Source organism: Macrotis lagotis, chromosome 1, assembly GCF_037893015.1.
Source record: "Macrotis lagotis isolate mMagLag1 chromosome 1, bilby.v1.9.chrom.fasta, whole genome shotgun sequence".
NCBI lineage: Eukaryota > Metazoa > Chordata > Mammalia > Peramelemorphia > Peramelidae > Macrotis > Macrotis lagotis.
Window position 1 is genome coordinate 245,804,404 of NC_133658.1, and position 21,252 is coordinate 245,825,655.

Below are 21,252 nucleotides of genomic sequence, written 5' to 3' on the forward strand. Positions count from 1 at the left end.
TGGGCTGTCATAGCTCCTGAGAATCTAGAACACCTAAAAAGCCACAGGTGGCACCAAGCTTATTATCTTAGTAAAGGAATAAGACCAGTATTAGAGGGAAACAACAGCATTCTTTCATGTTTATGGCATTATAAAAAGCAATTTACTAGCTATCTACTAGGTGTTCTGTGACTTTGATTGAAGTAATCTTGACTTTTAAGTATGTATTAATTCTCTTACTTTATTGATCCTATCAGTTCCAAATGGTTGAATGAATGAATATTTTATTTTCCTAGCTTTACAGACTTTTTAAACAAAACTGTACTTTTTTCTGAAATTCAGTTTACAAAGTTAGCATTAGTGCAGCAAAACCAATTTTTCTCACTGGTGCTTAACAATGTTGTTAGAATTTTTGTCTTGCCCTGAGACTTTACTGGTGCCTAGAAAGGCTAGTGAAACTTCCCCTGTCAATGGAGATGAGACCCTTCTCAGTGACTGAACTGCTCTGGCAGAGAATTTAATTGGCTTGTCTACCAGAGAGCAGGTAGGTCATAAGTGGGACCTGGGTCTTCCTGATTTTGCAACCACTCTCATTAGTCACTCCATTTAAAAATTAGATAGTCTGATGCATTAATGACCACAAACCCCATTCTAAAATCATAACAATTGTGTTTGCTTGCATAAATCTCTCTTCTACTCAATTCATTTTTTATTCTAAAATGATATACTGGGAAAGAGCAGTTTAGAGTCAGAGGATCTGGCTTCAAAAATCCTGCTTCTGCATTCAATACTATGTGACCTACTTTATTTTTAAAATAACATTTTTTTTGCATTTTATTTTTTCCAACTATATTCAAAGATATCCCACAACATTTTTTTTAGGTTTTTGCAAGGCAATACGGTTAAGTGACTTGCCCAAGGTCACACAGCTAGATGGTTATTAAGTGTCTGAGGCCGGATTTGAACTCAGGTACTCCTGACTCCAGGGCTGGTGCTCTATCCACTGTGCCACCTAGCAGCTCCAACATCCATTTTTTTACTTATTCATTCGTTCATTCATTCATTCAGGTTTTTGCAAGGCAAAAGGGGTTAAGTGGCTTGCACAAGGCCACACAGCTAGATAATTATTAAGTGTCTGGGACCGGATTTGAACCCAGGTACTCCTGACTCCAAGGCCGGTGCTTTATCCACTACACCACCTAGCCGCTCCCCAACATCCATTTTTTAATAAGATTCTGTGTTCCACTATTTTTCTTCCTCCCACCCCTCTCTATCCCCCTCGTCAAGACAGTATAGACATGCATAATCATGCCAAACACACTTCCATATTTTCTCCTCAAGGATATGATCTTTCTCAACACATTTAATTTTGATCAATACATAGCATGGAAACAATGTAAAGATTATCAGACTTCCTTCTGTGGAGGGGAATTGTAAAATTCAAAACTTACTAAAGATGATAGGTAGAAACTACTATTGTATATAATTGTAAAACAAATAAAATATTAATTAAAAAATAGAATGAAATGTTGGACTAAGCCTCTAAGCCATCCATCTCTAAATCTATGCTTCTTTGAATTTTTTTTTTTTAGGTTTTTTGCAAGGCAAATGGGGTTAAGTAGCTTGCCCAAGGCCACACAGCTAGGTAATTATTAAGTGTCTGAGACCGGATTTGAACCCAAGTACTCCTGACTCCAAGGCTGGTGCTTTATCCACTAAGCCACCTAGCCCCCCTCTTCTTTGAATTTTCAACAATCTTCACTACTCTTTGATAAAGTTAACTCTTCAATGGTCAACATAATGACCCTGAGACACTTTTTCTAGCATTCTGTGGTAACAATAAGTTCAGTTTCTAGAATGGATAAAAGAAACACAGAATTCTTAGTGATTGTGGAAACAGTGGAATATCAACAATCGTTGAAATCTACATTACCCTTTTAAATCTATAAAGTACTTTCCATAATTATGCCATCACAGTTGTTTTCAACACCCTTTCATTCTGCAGACAGACATCACAAGTTCTAATTAGGGCACTAAGGAACGTAAATGTGTTCTACACAGTGAAATGGAAGCCTCCATGACAGTTTGGCTGCTCATTCAATCCTTACCAAGGCTGGGCAAACAACTGTTAAGTGAGAAAAAAAAAGCAATAGGAAACTGGACTCTCATCATCAGCCTCTGTTCCCCAAATCTTCGTTAATTTCCAAATCTAACCTTCAATATGAAGAGAAACATGTCATTCACTACCTGAATACTTTTTTACAGGAGGTATTTTTTGTGGGAGATAAGTAATATATATTCAATAAGGTTGTCAGAATGGGGTCAGACTTATGCATATTATGTGTAATATATCCAAGTGAGGATGGCAAAACCATGACTTAAAAGCAGCACTTAGTAACTTAAAAAGTTATATACAAACAAGAAGTGTACAATGATTAGAGCACTTACTCTGGAAACAGGAAGAACTGGGTTCAAATTTATGAAACTGACTTTGTGATCAAGGGAAAAGTTACCCTCTCAGAACTTCAATTTCATCAGTTCGGAGTCCAATTTAAGTAAAAGCTTTAACTTGCACTGGAAGAATTTGTCATGTCTGAAGTAAACTGGGCCAGCTTTGGGACTTTACTAGAATTTGAGAAGTATAGTCACAAGTACAAGGCTCTTTGTGCTAACATGGTCCAACTCTTGCTAGCAGTTCTGAGAATGTTTTGTCAAAGTGCATTTCATAAGCTACCTGCTCCTTATAAGCCTTTCTTGATTCCCTGTCCTACCTCCCATTCTCATCCCCCCAATTGTTAGGGCTTTCTAACTTACATTTGCTTTAAACTGTATCCTCCTCAGTAGAATGTAAGTTCCTTGAGGGGGAAAGACTGTCATTTCAATCTCCAAATCTTAGCACCTTGAGTTTAATAGACAGTATCTGATTAACTGAATCAAAAAGAGCAGCCCCATTACCATCTGTAAATCAGAGATCTGTTGTCAACAAATTTGGAACACTTATCTTTAGCCTGTCTTACCTTCACCAAAGGGTGAGAAGGCACTTGTGCATTTTAGGAGGATCTGATAGCTATCACCTTCCTTCTCACAAGGAAAGAACTACTCCATCAATATTATCCCCAAGTTAAAAGGCTGCTCCTTTGAGCTTGTAAGCCCTAAACCAGAAGGTAAACTTTTCAGTTCTCAGTTTCCTTTTCTGTAAAATGAGGGGGTTGGACTTGATGGCCTCTAAGAACCCTTCCAGCTCTATATCTATAAGCCTATATATAATCAAGAAGACTGATTCCAGCTCAACCTCTCTCCAAGGGGTTGGCATGAGACACTCATTCTCTGGGCTTCTATCTAGTCAGCTGTACAAGGAAACTTCTGTCTCAGAGGCTGGGACAAGCACCTTGTTTGTTTAAATTCCTAAGGAGGCGCTCTGGGTTTTAGAGAATAGCAGATTTATATCCAAGGCAGGAGCAAGCAGCCTCTTGCAGAGAGTTCCTACCTCCTCCTTAAAGGGAGACAGGCCCAATCCCTGTGATCAGGCTTCTTCTCTCTGACCTTCCTTTGTACTCTGGATGGAACCCCAGGTGCCTTTCAATTGGCTGAGCACAAATGTAATGACGAAAGTTTTGATCCTGCAGGAGGCTGTCAGAAAAAACTGGTTTATACCAGTATCTTCAGGCTGCTAGGAACCTCCTGGAAATACAGCTTTACATAGTACAGTGTAGCTTCACCAAGGACAGGTACTGCCTTTTCCTTTAAACCTCTCCCCCACCCCTTTTTTCCATACTCAATGTATGCAGCTCAAGAGAATCTAAATAAAACAGAAGTGAAAAAAGAAAAATAAAATAAGAAAATACAACTTTCATGTTTTGGTCTCTGAGCACCCTGGCTGACTTTACTTAGGATTTCTCTGGACTTCATTCATTTGATTTTACATTTGTAGGAAGGCAGGTAAATATTAATGGCGTAAGAAAATTATATTTTCATCCTGACCTGAAATTACACTCTAAAAGTTAAAAACTAAGGGTCCTAAGATCATAGAGCTGGAGACTCTGGGGCAATTTTTCTTAATCTTTTTTTGTGTTACAGACTTCTTTTGGCAATCTGCTAAAGCACAGGGACCAATTCTTCGATTGTTTTTAAATGTATAAAATAAAAGACAAAAAACCCAATTATATGGAAATAAAATTATTAAAATATTTTAAAAACAATTTCCTGGACCCCTGCCTTAGAGGTTGTCCAGTCTCAACACTTCATTTTACATTTACATTACAGGAGTGACATGAGATACAAACAATATTCTCTCTAAAGCATTTACTTGCTGCATGATACTAAAGTAAGAACATGATTACAGAATTGGGGCTGGAAGGAACCTTGGAGATTTACAATCCAACCATTTCATTTTATGGCTGAAGAAACTTGTTGAAATGATTTGTTCAAGGTGAAACAAGTGGCAAGAAGAAAAGTTGGTATTAAATCCAAGTCTCTGGTCAAAAGTCCTGGGTTAAGATCACAGTTCTGGTGATAGAAATATGAATATAGAAATATAGAATATAGAAAAATTATAATAAGAATCAAATTCTATAATCTTTTAATGCTGTTAAAATCTGGGAATCTTGTTAGCGGTGTGGAAAGATCTTTGCTCTTGAGATGTAAATTGACTCCTATTGTTTCATTCTTTATTGTAAAATTTGTATCCTGTCTCCTCATTTCCAACCCCCCAGTCTTCAACCTTCTACCTGATTTCTTGGAGAGAGATTTCCACTTTGGCCCTCAGTACCCAGATAAGGGGGCAAGGTATAAAACCTGAGATAGACCTCTGCTAGGGCTGATCACCTCTCTCTGTCTCAGTCTCTGCCTACCAGGTAAAGGATCCTAGCCTTTGTTATTTACACCCTGTCCTAAAGTGCTTGCTGACCCTTCAGGAGGAAAAGTTTTTTTTAATCAGGTTACTTTACATAAAATTCTGAGCAGTTTTAAAATCTCAGAGAGAACGCAGAGAACGCGAATTTCTTCATCTTTTTAGTGACCCTTGATTTCTTGGTTACCCCAAATTCTATTTTTAATCGGTGACCCCCAAAATCCCAGCAGCAACACTGGTACCTACAAACTGTGTGACCTTGAGCAAGTCATAGATTTTCCCCATACTCAATATTCTCATTTGCAAAACAATACCTACATCTATCTACCTAACAAGGCTGCTTTGAGAAAAGTAATATACAAACTATAAAATTCTACAAAACCATGAGCCCTTAGGATCAGTCTCAGAAAATTCTAATTCTGGTTAATCCAGCCTTTCACTCATCATTTATTCAACTCCTTTAAGGTGACTGCTGTTCAGTGGTCATGAGTTCCTTACAAACAAGGAGAGATCTTTGTTGGATAGAGTCAAATACCACAGTAAGGTTTCCCAAGAGATCAAATTATTTAAATCCTTCCTATTGTCAGTCTCATCAATGTGGTATGGTACCAAGGCCAGAGCTTGTTTTCACTTCTTTTTGCAACTATTTCAAAACTCAAGTACAAGTGAGGATAATTTCCAAACTTTATGTAATCTGATTTTTCCAATCTTCTAAACTGTCTTTTAAAAGTTAACTGCATCAAGTGGACTATGTAACAATTTAATTTACTGGCTCCCTGCACAATTTAAGAGAGACTCAAGAGTATGCTATAGGCTCTGGGACCTGTAGAGCTGACAGAGGTCATCTGAGAAGCCCCAGTCTTCTTCCACAAAGATTCATTTATTTACCCAATTTCTCACTGGATGACATAGCATGATTTTGTCACGTCAGTGGTGACATTCCAGGACACTCATACATTTTGCTCCTATATCATATCAGCAGAGCAGAAAAGAGTCCAAAGGGGACTACAGCTTCCATCCAGGCAACCAGGTCATAAAATTCCCAATAGATAATAAAGCAATATCTTTTGAAGAAGGATCAACGCCCAACAAGTCACCTTCCCCTTCCACTCACCGAAGCATTTCAAAGTTGAGTCCACTCACCTCACTCTGCCCTACAACTGACAGTAACTCCCATCCCAATGTTATCATACTAGCCTTTGCCTCTAAAGTCAGAATTTTCATGATTAAAAGTTCCTAAAATTTAGCAAACTACTTCAACAAATCCATCAGGAATTGGTGAAGGGTCAATTACTATTACCCTCTGTCCCTATCCATCCTAGAAATTAAAATTCTCCCATCCCTGTCTTGTCTATACTCCAAATATATATTTATGCCTCTTCTTATTCCTAAAGATATTGGTGAGAAGTAAGAATGGCGCTTAGGATCTCCACTTTTCCTTTTTTTTTTTTTTTTTGGCAAGGCAATGGGGTTTAAGTGGCTTGCCCAAATCCACTTTTCCTTCTAACAAAACTGTCTTTTTCAGCTATTTTTCTGATTTCTCAACTGGATTTTACTTAAGATTTCATCTCCACCTCCACCCCCCAAACCCTCAAACCACTAGTATTGTTTAATAAATCAACAAACATTAAGTACCTACTGAGTACCAATTAAGTATTAGGTACTCGGAAACAAAGAATCAGATTAAAAAGTCAAAAGAACAGGAAGGAAGATAGAGACTTACCCCAGACCAATAAAGAATATGTCACTTATCAAGCTGCTACAGTAGAAAATTTCAATTTAATTATTGGCCTTGTATGACAAGGCCTAACTTATGACTTGCCTAACACTGTAAGCTCCAGGTAATAGGTACTAGGTTGATGTAGCTCCTAGAGCAGTATAATATATAATATATAAGCAGACTTCTTTTGATATAGGATTGTATACTTGACAAAATTCAGATATTGACAGTGATTGTGTTTAAGTCATTCCTCGGAAAACAGCAGCTTCTGAAAATCACAGGATTGGTTAATTTCTTTTAAGTCTGCAGAATTAGAAGATGATCTCAAGCTGGAGAACAGATAGATCTGATTCAAGATGCTAAAAGAATATAGTTTCCCTGAGAATCATTGGTTGCCCAGTAGCTTTTTCTACCTCATGGAGGAAAGGTAATGCATTAAAAAAGTTTTTTTTGGTTATTTTTTTGTGTTTAGTTTTTGCAAGGCAATGGGGTTAAGTGGCTTGCCCAAGGCCACACAGCTAGGTAATTAAGTGTCTGAGGTCTGATTTGAACTCAGGTCCTCTTGACTCCAGGGCCCATGCTCTATCCACTGTGCCACCTAGCAGCCCCCCAATTTTTTTAAATTTATTTAAGGCAATGGGGTTAAGTGACTTGCCCAAGGTCACATAGCTAGGCAATTATTAAGTGTCAGAGACTGGAGTTGAACTCAGGTCTTCCTGTTTACGGAATGGGAACCTGTGCTCTATCCAACTGCACCACCTAGCTGCCCCAAAGCAATGAATTTCTGAAAGAGGTCTGATTCTGTCACTGCCCACAATCAGTTTCCTTCTAAGACTAGGGAAAACACCAGGATGCTGAAATTTCTTAGGAAAGAAGCCACAGAGATTATCCCCTGGCTCCAGATAGGTTTCATATCCGCTATTCCAAAGTAACACCTTCATATTCTGATGGATCTCTTAGGGCATATTATTTAGCCACCAAATGACAGCACTAATCCTTCTCAAATCTTTGAGCCCCAGGCATAGAGCCTTACACACAGTACACTTTGACAACATTCCAATAGGCAAAGGGAAGTGTCCTTCCAGTCATTAAAGGAAGGAAAGATGTGTACTTTAGTATTATATCTTTGTTACAATACTTTGTGATAGTATAAAAAACTTAACTTGAGAAACCTGCCTTAGGTTAAGAAGAAATTCAATATACTTTTAAACAAAGTTTAAGGTCTTAAAAAGAAAAAAAATTCTCCTTAATTACAATAGCATAGTCTAATCCATATTTCAAAAGTCCAGCAGGAAACTGAAGAATTACTGACCTTCTCATAGTGATATAAAAGTGAAAACGTCAGTAAGCACATAGCATATAACTAGACAAAAATAAATTGCCCCAGCTCTACCTTCTGAAATGTGCTGACTTCGGAAACAAGAGATAGCAAACCTTAGAGACTTTGCATTAAACCAAAGGTAACTCGCACGCACCATAGTTTTAATTAGAACTACTAAACCTGCAAAAAGGTTAATGATCAACATCCAGAATGAGTTCTTCAAATCGTCCTTTTAATACAAGCCTCATTAAATGAAGAGTACAGGATCCTATGTACTCTACCACCGAGTTCCATCTTACCCCCCAATATAGTCTTGGAATTATGGATTTAGTTGAAAAGGAAATAAAGAGATTATTTAAACCTAGTTCTCCTTCCCATGCCTCTACCCCTTTCAGGTGGATCAGGTAGTCTCTATTTCTACTTTAGGGAGTTCTCAAAGTGTGGTCTAAGTGAGGACCATTGAGGATCCCTGAGAGCCTTTCAGAAAAGCCAAAAGTGTTTTCATAATAATATTGTTCAGTTATATTCAACTTTTTGTGATCCCATTTGGGGTTTTCTTAGCAAAGGAAAGTGTTTATTTTACAAGGAAACTGAGGTTAAACAAGGTGAACTGATTTGCCCAGAGTGGATTTGAACTCAGATCTGATACTGATATATCAGATATTGATTAATACTGATAATTTCAAATGATAAATATTAATAGATATGACCTATATAAACAATTGCTCTTTTTTTTAAGGGGGAGAGGGAAAAGTGCCTTAATTTCCAGAGTTCTGAGACCAAAAAGTTTGTTCTACACCATAGCTGAGTGACAAATTTTTTTCCACAGAATTTCAGCAAGAATTAAATTCTACACTGCAGTAGACATAGTGCTAAACTTAAGAGTTAGGGTGACCTGAGTTGAAATTCAACCTTAGATATTAAATTCTAGTTGTGTGACCCTAGTAAAGTCACTTAATCAATGCACTTCAGTTTTTCCATCAATAAAAAGAGGGGATTGGACTCCATGGCTTCTAACACCCTTCCAACTCTAAATCTATGAATCCTATGACAATTATCAGCTGTTTTTTTTAAGCATCCTCTGAAACACTGGTTAATGGACTAAAATTTCTTAGGGACAAGAATTTTCTTATTTTTGTCTTTATATCTCCAATGCCTGGTAGCATGCCACTTACATTTTTGGGGTAGAGAGAACATAAAATTAAAAATCTAGAAGTAGGACTCATTAGCACATTAGCAAGTGTCTGGTACCTAGAAAGTGATTAATAAATGTCTGTTAATCAACATAGGAATTAACAAACTATCTCTGAAACTTAGGGTCTTTTAAGAATTGCCTAAGGAAATGTGAGATTGATTGATTTATACAGTCTTCCTGACTCTATGGCCTGCCCTTTAGTATTAGTTAGGCTGCTTAAGTACTTAATCAGTGTATGCTGAATTCATTCCAAAACTCTGGATCTGAGGGTCTATAAAGTATGGTTCCAAAGTCTCAACTTCCTGATCAAACACACAGATGAAGAGAAATACTGGAAAAAGGTGAGGAAGAAGGGCAGTCACCTTAAAGATGAACTCCTTCTCCAACCATAGAGAAGCATTGTGATCATTAGCAGCAAAACTAAAAATATATTAGGTCTGATTGGGTAACTAATGCCTCCAAGAAATAGTTGATGGTGAAAGGTAAAAACTCTAAAGCAGTAGATCTTTACTTAAGGTCCATGAACTTGTTTTCTTTAGAACTGGTCTCCTTCATAATCTTTGGTATTTTATTTTATGCATTTAAAAATATTAGTCTGAGGACTCCATAAGTTTCATCAGGTTGCCAAATAAGTCCAAGATACTAAAAAGATTATGAACATTTAGTGTCCAAGTTAAAAACCTATTTTGATAATCACCATCTTAAAAATTGGTGTTGTCTAATGTGTGTGTGTGTGTGTGTGTGTGTGTGTGAGAGAGAGAGAGAGAGAGAGAGAGAGAGAGAATTTTTAGGGTTGCAAAATTAAACTTGGAACTACAAAATCTAAACTTGGATCTACAAGATATAACTACAAGCTGTGTTACTGTAGACAAGTCAACTCCTTTGAGCCAGCTCCTCATCAGTAAATGGAAATGTTAATTAAACTGGGTTATCTACCTCTTAAGGTTATTGTGAAGAAATTATAACACTGAAAGTACTGAAATCATAGACCTGTGAGTGGTTATTCTTGTTACCCAATTTAATGTTTATGTCAAGAGACACTAAGCATAAAACTTAGCTTCTACTCCTCTGTCCTCAAAAGGAAAGAGAAAAAACACATCAAGAAATTTATATATATTATCTACAATTCAGAATTCTTTCAGCACTTCTCTTAGGTGTCTATTTTATTACTTTCTTTAATTACTTTTTTATTACTTTATTACTTTCTTTCTTTTTAAATTTTACTTTTGTTTTTGTAGGGCAATGGCATGAAGTGATTTGCCCAAGGTCAAGTAGAAGGTAATTATTAAGTGCCTGATGTTGGATTTGAACTCAGGTCCTCCCGACTCCAAGGTTGGTGCTCTATCCACTGTGCCACCTACCTGCCCCTTACCCAGCATTTCAATCCCAAATCCATAATGAGGCAGTGTCTTGGAGGAGGTTCCCTGCCCCAGTTTCCTCAACTGCAAAATGGGGGTAACAGTAGCACCTACCTCAGAGTAGAAGAGAAGATCAACTAAGTTAATCTTTATAAAACTCTTTGCAGGGTAGACTCTTAATAAATAAATGCTTGTTTCCTTCCATTCCCCATGCTTGTCCCCAGGCCCTAAGCTCAATTATACCAATTCTTTTCTATACATTCTATTTTTTACCCTCCTATATATGTGCTAAAGAAAAACAATTTTTATTACATAAAATACAAACGTAAAAAATGATGTGGTATACAGAAAGATCCAGAGGGTATGTAGAATAATAGAGGGCTGGACTCAGGAAGACTTAAGCCTGTGGGACACACTTTTGGCTGGGTGATCGCTGGCAAGTCATCATCTCTTATTGCCCAGGCAACTCTTCTAGAGTGAAAATCAGTTATGGCTCTCTACTGGGAGAAGTTTCCTCACTGGGAATCCCTGTGTGGATAAATTCATAGCTCCCCAAACCCACCAAACCAAACCAAGCAAAGAGTAGAAAGAACCTCCCCCAATATTTTTGGACTGAGGATTCAGTTTAGAGGGACAGGCCAACTCTGTTTTCTTCTTTCTACTTTTCTGTCTCTCACTATTTGAAGATGTTTATCAATCCCTTCATAAGAGCATATTTAAGAGATCCTTCCACCTGTTTTTCAGCTCCCAAATTGCTGAAGAACTACAATTATCTCACAATTATCTCTTCCCCCTCCAGGCATCCTCAATCTCTCCTCCCTGGACTTTTTTCTTTCTACTTTCAAACATGCTCAGTTCTCTCATTATCTTTAAAATAAAATATAACTTCATTTGACCCTACAGTAACAACTACTAACATTTATATAGTATTTTTAAGTTAGTAAAGTGTTTTACATCATTATCTCACTTGATATTCATAACTCTGAGAAATAGATGCTATTATTATCCATCTCCTATAGATGAGGTAATTGAGGCTTGAAAAGATTAAGTTTCATATTTCCTCACATTCAGATAATTCAGTCTCCTAGCTGGACTTCCTTAACATGGGTGTCTTGTTATTCTATTTCATCCTTCACATTTTTGCCTGATCAATCTCCCTTAAGCATGCTCATTTTTGTCAGTCATGATCAAGAACCCCAACCCAATCTCCTGCCTAGGCTTTTAAGCCCTCTTCAATCAATTCCAACCCTATTCTCCTCCAATCAAATTTATTTCCTACCAATTTCCAAAATAGGTATTTCATTTCACTCAGGTCCCCTCACTGTCCCCCCCAAACATTTCATCATATTTCTCCTTCTACATTTTTGCTCATTCTATTCTGCAAATTGTTAAGTACTTTCTTTTTAATATTCTCCAGTCAAAATTCACATACTGTTTGAGGCCCAGGACAAGTTCTATCTCAGTAAACATTTCCTATCTCCTTTAACATTTACAAGCTTGAAAATATCACATAGTTCTCTATTTCACATCTGTGTATTTTTATCTCCTCCATTAGACTCTAACCTCAAGGACAAAGGTCATACTTTCTTTCCAACGCTGGTGTTTGATAAATTTTTAATCATCAAAGGATTTAGCTATCAGCAGGTCTTATAAGGTGAGGAATTTAAAGACTGGTATTATGTGGTTCATGGAATGACATTTATTGCCTCTTTTTCCTTAAAAGATGATGCTACTAAAGCTACTCATAAAGCCTGACCAGTTGTCTATTTCAGTCTCTTCATCTCTGTCTCTAATTCCACACACACACACACACACACACACACCCCCCACACACACAGCCAAATACCCTGCACATTTAGATCAATTTTATTCATGATCAAAAGTTGGTTTTAATTACAAAAAATTCAAGTTTTAGAGAATTTCAGGAAATAAAAATGTTCCAGTTTTTTTTAAAGTATTAAATCAGCAGAATGTGTGAGATGTGTCATGTTTCCTTTTGCCTGTGACACTCTTGTAACCTAGCTTGGAAAATTTCAAATCTCTTTCCCCTTCAGAAATCTTAGATTTATTTTCTAGTCCTCATTTTAATTGTTAGCTTACTCCCTACATTTATATTACTGCACCAGTTTCTAGTTGGGTGCTCTGACTCCATTATCCTTTTCTTCCAATCAATACTGCAGACTAAATTTTTTTGCATGATTTTCCTCATTTAAATCTCCTATCAGAAATTTTCTATAGTTCCCTTATTTCTGCCAAATCAAATTTAGATGTCTCTACTTTTCTTACAAGATTCTCCACAATATAGTTCCATCTTTTCAACTAATTTCCCAAAATTTTCTTCCACAATTACTATTCTCTAGTCAAATTTCCTAATTGACTCACAAACATGACCAATTCATTCCATATTCTGCCCTAAATTCTCTTCTTCCTCTGGCTTCTTTCCTACTGATTCAAATTCTCAACTTTCCTCTACCTTAAACTCCATCTCTCTCAGTGAAGTTTTTTAGCTTCTGTCAATGTTTCTCCTAGAACTCACAGCTATCTTATACCATATAATCAAGTATCTAACTTTTTATTGTCCCTCAATTTTTTTTAATGTGTGCTAGATTTACCTCTTTCACCACACTGCAGGCTCTTTGAAGTAGTCATTTCCCTGAAGAGTTCTTCCCACAGTGCTGAGGACAGGTTAAGTACCTGCACACACATTTTATTGATTAAAAATATTGTACTAAGAGTTGTAATTAAGGGAAATACCAATAAGGGAACCATATTCCTATTTTAGAAAAAAAAAGCCTCTAATTTAAAACTGTACCTCAGAAAATCCATATAATTACACATTTCCAAAAAAGATAATTAAAAGTACTCAGTGGGGGGGGGTCCAAAGAAAAGTACCCTTATTTATTAAAGGTTTCCAAAAACAAGTAATACAACACAAACAATAGATTAAAAATCCTGCTACTTTGAAAATATTCATTCAAATATCTATTTTTTCCTGTTGAGAACAAGTCCCTGCACTTTGACACAAAATTAGATTATAATACAAGCCAACAAGGCACACTTGGGAGAATATTTTAATAATAATAATATAACTAGCATTTATATAGCAGCTACTATTTGTCAATGCTGTGCTAAGCCTTTTATAAATATTATCTTATTTGATCTGCACAATAACCTGGAGAAGTACATTCTATAATTATCTCATTTTATATATAAGGAAACTGAAGCAAATAGGAATCAAGTGACTTGTCCAGGGTCAGAGAGCTAATAAGTTATTTGAGGTCAGATTTGAACTCCATGACTCCAGATTTGGCTCTACCTACTGCAATACCTAGCTTCTTTTAAACTCTCTATAGCTGTAATACTTAGATATGGGTCAGTCTTCCTTTTAATAAACACATTAATGTAAGTCAGCATCTTCTCTCTATATTAGGAAAGTGATGTCTTCTTTTCCATCAGTTGCTTTGCTTAGATTCCGCAAATATCAGGCTTTCCCCAGAATAATAAGCTCATCACCAGAAATCTCATTGCCAGGGAGACTGCTTCAGATACTCAATCCCTCCTCTGTAACCTCAGGTGTGTCTCCCCTGATTAGTGCACTGAAAAAGCAAAACCAAAAAACCCCCAAAACCAAACCCCCAAAGCCTCAGAATTTCCAGTCAATTGTCCAACTTTCATCAGCTGCTTTGCTTGGTTAGACTCTATTTGGTGCCTTCCCTCCCCTCTTCAGCTCTTCAGCTCTTTTTTGTATATTATCTCCCAACCCTGGAAAATAACTAAGTTCCATTAGGGCAGAAAACTGTCTTTTTATTTGTACCCCATGTTTACTTCAAAACCTGAACATAGAAGGTGTCTAATGTAGTCTACTTCCTCCCTTTTACACCTGGAGAGGCAGAAACTAATAGAATTACTTTATGAGCATGAAAAAGAGAAGGCAACTGCCTAGATTTGGAACAGCTTATGACTGAGTCCAGTGCAATTCTGTCAAACTCACTCCATCAGATTTTTGAGGCAATTTTTTCCACACACCTACTCAGATGACTTATCATGTGAAAGGGTTGACCATGGATTCTTAAAGTGTGCCAGGAGAAAAAGCTCAGGTAATACCAATCAAGAAAGGTTTCTAGGGTGCTTTTAGACTATGTGCTTGTTCAGTCTATCTAAGAATAAGGAGTGGTCATCATTAGCAATTTGAACAATAGTTAAAGAATTCTTTGGTCATGGGAGACCAACTTTCCTACATGGTGCTTCTAAAATGGCTTTAAAACATCTTTTCTATGTCCACATATTGTAGAGCAAAACAATGCACATTAAAAAGTGTTTACAACACTATGAGAGGATAATTATCACAAGAGATGTTAAGAGTCAGAAACAAGAAAAAAAAGGAATAAATTGAATCAATAAGGGGGGGGGGGGGGAAGCTAAGCAGAGGGTGGGCAAGAAGGTCAAAGGGAAAAGGCACAAAATAAGGAGCCAGAATTTAGTAATACAAAGCCACTGGGGAGCAAAAGATAAGAAAATAATCAGGAGTAAAAAGATGGAAGACAAGGTGGGGGGGGAAGGTGTGATTCAAAGGATATCAATGGGCAACCATAATCTGAATAAGAGCAGTGAAATGGGCAAAAACAAAAGATTTCAGAGTTATCCCCAAATCTTCTACTCTTAGCCTCAAAAGACTACAGATACTTTCTCTACAACCTAACCCACATATATGTTATACATGGGTCAAATTAATTATTTTTAAAGAATCAATCATCCTTTAGAGGAACCCCTACATTTCTACCAGATCAGATCCTGACAAATGAGCTATAAAAAACTGTCAGTTGGCTTTTTTCCTTTTGTCCAACCCTTCGACTTGCACTTCACAATGTCACCCCTGACCCCAACTCTGGAGCTTGCCTCACTGACCTTCTTTATCATCTTTATTTTCTTCCTATCTATTGGCTCCTTCCCAGTTTCCACCAAGTACTTAAACTCTCCTCTACCTTAAAAAAAAAACCCTTCCCTTAACCTTGACATTCCCTCAAGCAACTATCCTATAACTTTCTACTGCTGTTGGCACAGAACTCCCAATCCTAATTTACCCCTCAGGCCTCAAATCTCTTAAAGTGCAGCAATACTCAATAGAAATTGCCCTTTCAAAGATCAGCAATGACTGGTTAATTGCAAAAAAAGTGATTCTCATTTGCAGCATTTAACACATCACACCCCCCCTACTATTCTCTTTTACCTCAGTTTTGGTGGTAGTCACTGCTTTCCTATCTGATTGGCTATTGCTTCTCTCACTCCTTTGTAGTTATTCTCCCCCTCCTCCTGGTCTTGCCCCAATCCACCCCAAAAACCTCATCAAAAAATTTAGCTTATCTACAAATTTCCATGTTTCTGCTGATGGCAACTTGATCTTCCCATTCTCCCCTTGACTGTTAAGACTCTCCCTCACATTTAAATTCAGAACTCTATTATGTGCAATGGCTGCCCTCAACTATATCCAAAGATTATACAACACTGGCAATCTGAATTGGGTGTGAGCATTAATGGAGAGGAGGAGAAATCATGAAAGGTTTGTCATAAGAAGTGGCATCAATCTTGAGACTCATAGTAAACTATAGTCCCTTATTTTATGGAAGATGAAATGCTGACTTCTGGAGACAAGTAGTTAACAAGTCCTCTCATTCTACTTCCACCACATATTTTGTTTCTTCTGCTCATACTTCACATAGCTATCAAAGAAACCTTTCCAAAAAAGACCCAGTTCTGACTTCACTCCCTCAAACCTGTTTAATGGAATCCTATTTCCTTTACAAACTACTGATGTTGGGGGGCGGCTAGGTGGCGCAGCGGATAGAGCACAGGCCCTGGAATCAGGAGTACCTGAGTTCAAATCCGACCTCAGACACTTAATAATTACTTAGCTGTGTGACCCTGGGCAAGCCACTTAACCCCATTGCCTAGCAAAAAAACAAACAAACCCCGCCCCCCAAACTCCTGATGTTGGAACTTGAGGCCTTCTACAATCTGGATTTATCTATCCAGGATTATTTCACTGGGTTCCTCCTCTGGCATACAATATTCCACCAATTTTGAACTCTTTGAAGTCCTTTTCCCACCCCCTTTAGCCCCCTCCCCCATACCCTCCTTCCTCATTTCCATCTTTTAAAACTCTTAGTTTCAGCTCAGGTGTCAACTTCCCTGCTAATTCCCTATTTGAAGCATTCTCTTTTGTTTCCCTGTTTCCTAGAGCACTTTAAAAAATTTTATTTATTTAAAGCAATGGGGTTAAGTGACTTGTCCAAGGTCACACAGCTAGGCAATTATTAAGTGTCTGAGGCTGAATTTAAACTCAGGTCCTCCTGACTCCAGGACCAGTGCTCTACCTACTCTGCCACCTAGCTGCAGGAGCACTTTTCTTTGCCTCTACATTTCTTAAGAGTATTTTATCTGGATCTCTTCCTCTTTTGCTTCCTTCACACATTATTTTGCATGGTATAAATTACTTAAGGGAAGGGACTGTCATTTTAAAAAAAAAATTTAAATCCAATACCTAACACACTGCCTTAAAAAGGAGAACTCAATAATTGCTGAATTGCCTGGTCCATTTAGCTCAAGACCACAGCAAATTTCCTCCTAAATTCCGTCACCTGGAATGGGGCAAGGACCCAGAATCAAATGAATCAATTATACTTTTTTTCATTCTCCCTCCATTAAAATAACATCAACAATAACATTTCTTCTCTTATTGCACTTTTTTTTTTAACATATAAAGTCATAGGACCAATACTCTAGAACTGGAAGGGATCACCAAGACTAGATCAACCCAATTTTGAGGAGCATGGAGGTAGTATCCTGCTCAGGTCACCTAGGGGGTTCTAGGCTGGGTTTTAGGTTCTCCAACCAGGACTGTTCATATTGTACTGAGCAGTTTATTCTCCACATTATCCAGTACAATTATTCAGGTGTAATTCTATTCCTCCCCCATTCCCTGATTCTTAAACACCTTTGGCCTCTATGGCTTTAAGATGCTGCTTCACCAAAGAGTTTTCAGTCTCATCATTCCATAAGTTTGCTTCACAGTAGAAGCAGAGGGAAGCAAAGTAAGGTAATGAGTGGGACAAAAACTGGACCTGGAGATTAAATTTCCCTTTTTCTTTGAAAACAATGTTCAAATCAAACGTTTAATTCTCTAGCACAGAAAGTAAAGGGCAGGACCAAAATAAGAATTCATAAAAAAAAAAAAAAAGGAAGTTGAATTTTAAGCCAAGAGGCCTCATTGGATAGCTTCCATTCCCAGGTTAGTGAAAGCCAGAAGGACACAAAGAAAATCTACATATTTAAATAGCTACCATGTTTACAAACAGAACTATGAACTTATAATGCTCATGACAAGGTATACTTTCAAAATGAACATGACATTGAAACCTGGGACATAACATTAGTCATTCAGTCCTTCAAAAAAAAGTAAAATCCATTTAATAAATAATTCATGATCATCTAGTTCTTAACCAAGTGCTCATTTTGACTCATGATTGAGAAAAAAAACTCATCAAATTAAAATTCAGATTATCATTCTACATAAGGTTATTTTTGTGTGCATACTCATGTAAGCACATATACTGGTTCTTTTTAAGCTGAGGACAGAAAGGGTTTATCTCTAAGATGTGCTATACATACTGTACCTTAAGTATCTTAGAAATTTAACCAATATTAATTGCTGCCCAAATCAAAGTGTTTTCTGAGTATCTGACTCCATGAATAATGCTGCTGTCTAATAAACCAGATACATCCCTTGCTAGTGTACAGTTTTGCTTTTCACATACTTGAAGTTGAGTTTTAGCATCGGAATTACCCTTCAAGAACAATTGTCTCATTTGTAAAGTATCTTGCAAAGTACTATGTATGAGCTCTGATTATGGTTATTATTATTTATGTAGACTGAAGCTCTATTGATACACATAATTAAGACTTTTACTGAACTCTTTTCCCCTTCTATTTTTATTCTTTGTTAAAGGGATAGCTCTCCTAGAAGAGGTAGGAGAGATTACTGGAAATATATAAATACCAAAAGAAAAGCTATCAAAAATTTTAAATTTCTTAAAATGTGAGTTGTGTACTACTATTATGGAATCATGTTAAACATAACTATACATTTATAAATCTATATCAAATTACTCTCTGTTGGGGAAAAGGAGAGGGAAAGGAGAAAGGTAGAAAATGTGAAATCGTAAGCTTGCAAAAAGATGAATGTTGAAAACTACCTTTGCATGTAATTGAAAAAGTAAAATAAGATTCAAAAATTATGAGCTGTGGCTTTAAATTTTTTACATGAAATAGAGCATTATTATGCTGAAAATTATTCCAAAATCAATTCAAGATTCTTAAAAGGTCTTGTGTTTTAATTTCAATCCTTTTCTTCCAAAAAAATATTTAAGAGAATTGGTCAAGGCAACCTATTCAGAATCTTAAAATGGATATTCTTGGGGCAGCTAGGTGGCAGAATGGATTGAGGATTGAGCCCAGCCCTGGAGTCAGGAGGACCTGAGTTCAAATACAGCCTCAGACACATAATTACCTAGCTAGACAAGTCACTTAATCCCCCCCATTGCCTGACAAAAAACAAAAAATAAAATGGATATTCTCTCAACTTATAATGCCTATTATCAAATCCCATGAAATGATCTACTTTCCCCAAATATCTCAATATACTTTTGACAATTAATTTCTAAGATGAGATAAAGACTATTTCTAAGATGATGAAGCTTGATATAAAGACTATTTGTAGAAGGTATTTCTGGGCAGGTGATCCATTTACAGATTGAACAAAACTCAGAGTCATAAAAAAAAAACAACAACAAGGAATCGCCTTATGTACAAATCAGAGTTCAAGGCAACATGATGAATTCTTCATCCCACTTGCATAATAGAAAACCCCCTCTTCAAGGGAGACTGATAGCTCTAGTTTTCAACCCACTAGTGAAAAGCTCTTACTTTAAAATGCTCATCAAGTTATCGTTTACAAAACTGTTCCTTGGCTTTCAAATTGCTAGATAGCACATTATGAGTATCAATGTGCAATTTCTGTGACATGTCATTTCTGGTCATTTGAAATAATTATCAAATTCCCAAGCAGAGCAGATTATTTTAAGGTACCTGGATTCTGGAATTTTGGCTTCAAACCTCCAGGTTTAAAAAAGTTTATATGATAGTTGCCATGAAACTGTAAGTGTCTCACTTTCACTACTATTGCATGAAAAAATAGAAATCCTAATAGAGAAGAACACAATATCACTTGGCAGCTATCTATTTCCTAGATATTCTGGCAGATCCATTTTTTAAAGAGCAGGTAAACTTCAAATTGTAGAATATGCCCACTAGCCCAGTGTGAAGGTGAGAATGAGGAAGGAAAAGCATCTGTGGAAATTCTAGATAGAGAGTTGCCCAAGGCTAGGAAACATTAAGTGACTTGTCACAGGCCATACAAGTATGTGTCAGAATCAAAATTTGAATTCAGGCCTTTCATATTCCAATTGCTATTTATTATGTAATGCTGCTTTTCTAATTTATGTTATAAAATATAAACATGTTTTATATATATAAAATTACAAATATTAAAAAATGTATATAATTGTAGCAATGTATAATTCCATGACACAATCTGAAATACTATTCACTTTCATAATTTCCCCTTTTTATCCTTTTCACAAATTTAACTTAACTCTAAGAAATGATTATTAAATCTGAATTTAAATCTCTACTTTCTGGAAGGGAACTTAAAATGTAAACTTCAGACTTCTATTAGAATGCAAAAGTATTGTAATGTACAAATTTCAGATAGTCCCACCTGTGTTTCTTCTTGAAATTATCTTGTAATTGCTTTGTACATGGTTATATGTACAAATGTTGTTTTCCATTAGAATGCAAATTCCCTTAAGAACAAGAACTGTTTCATTCATTTTTGTCTTTGTGTACCAATAGATGTTAAGTGACCTAATATTAATTACATCACCTAATAATTACTTAATAAATACTTATTGATTGATTATAAGGAGATTCTTAAAACATAAAAACACACAGGATTCATGGTACTAGGAAAAAAATTTCATCCCATAGGACTTTTTTTTATGATACACTTCAGCCCAATAGCAAACCCTTAGAGAGATCCATGGTGGAGATAGAAGCACTTTCTTGTATTCTTTGTAGACAAATCTGAATTTTGAAAGTTGAATATTCCAAGGACTTAGTGCTTCCAAACTCATCAGACTTCATTCCAAAAAATGCTGTTTTTTGCTCATCCAGATGGTGGAGGGTCCAAGTTTGTTGTCTGATGTACAAGAAATGAATGGTGCAGTGCAGGCCTTCTATTTGATGACTCCTTCTGATAAATGGCACTTACCTGAAACCATCTCTGAATTGCTCAAATCAGTACATCTGATATGATGAAGAAAAGTTGAAGCTGGGGAGCTCTTTCTTACCTTATGTACACTTTTGGGATTTTCCAACCAAGCATAGTACATTTCCTCCACATAATTTGAACTAGTCCCACTCAAAAAGGGCTCAGCAGCCACAGGTGCACCATAGCACCTAATCTGTTGAAACGTCCTAGCTGCTGCTGGCCTGTCTTGTGAAAGTGTCTTAACAGTCTGTGAGGCCGTCAACGGCCTCAATTTAGCAGCACAAGTCCGTAAATGAAACATTTTTGTCTTGAAGCCTTACACGAGCTCCTGTTGAAATAGGAATAAACAAAATAATAATTAAGAAATGAGACAATTGAGTAAGGGTAAAAATACATCTTTTTAACCTTTAAGTTCTTTTTTTTGTTGACTTATAAAAATTTTAAGT

The 21,252-nt window shown here is 36.6% G+C and overlaps 1 protein-coding gene across 2 annotated transcripts in view; it reads right to left on the reverse strand.

Moving 5' to 3' along the window:
- Positions 1-21,252, reverse strand: part of OGDH (oxoglutarate dehydrogenase) — a 101,481-nt gene that overhangs the window by 60,216 nt on the left and 20,013 nt on the right. For both annotated transcript variants that reach the window (XM_074210066.1, XM_074210067.1), the window contains exon 2: positions 20,886-21,134. In XM_074210066.1, the coding sequence (XP_074066167.1) occupies positions 20,886-21,107 (222 nt within the window). In that variant the 5' untranslated portion in view covers positions 21,108-21,134. The remainder of the gene's footprint in view (positions 1-20,885; positions 21,135-21,252) is intronic.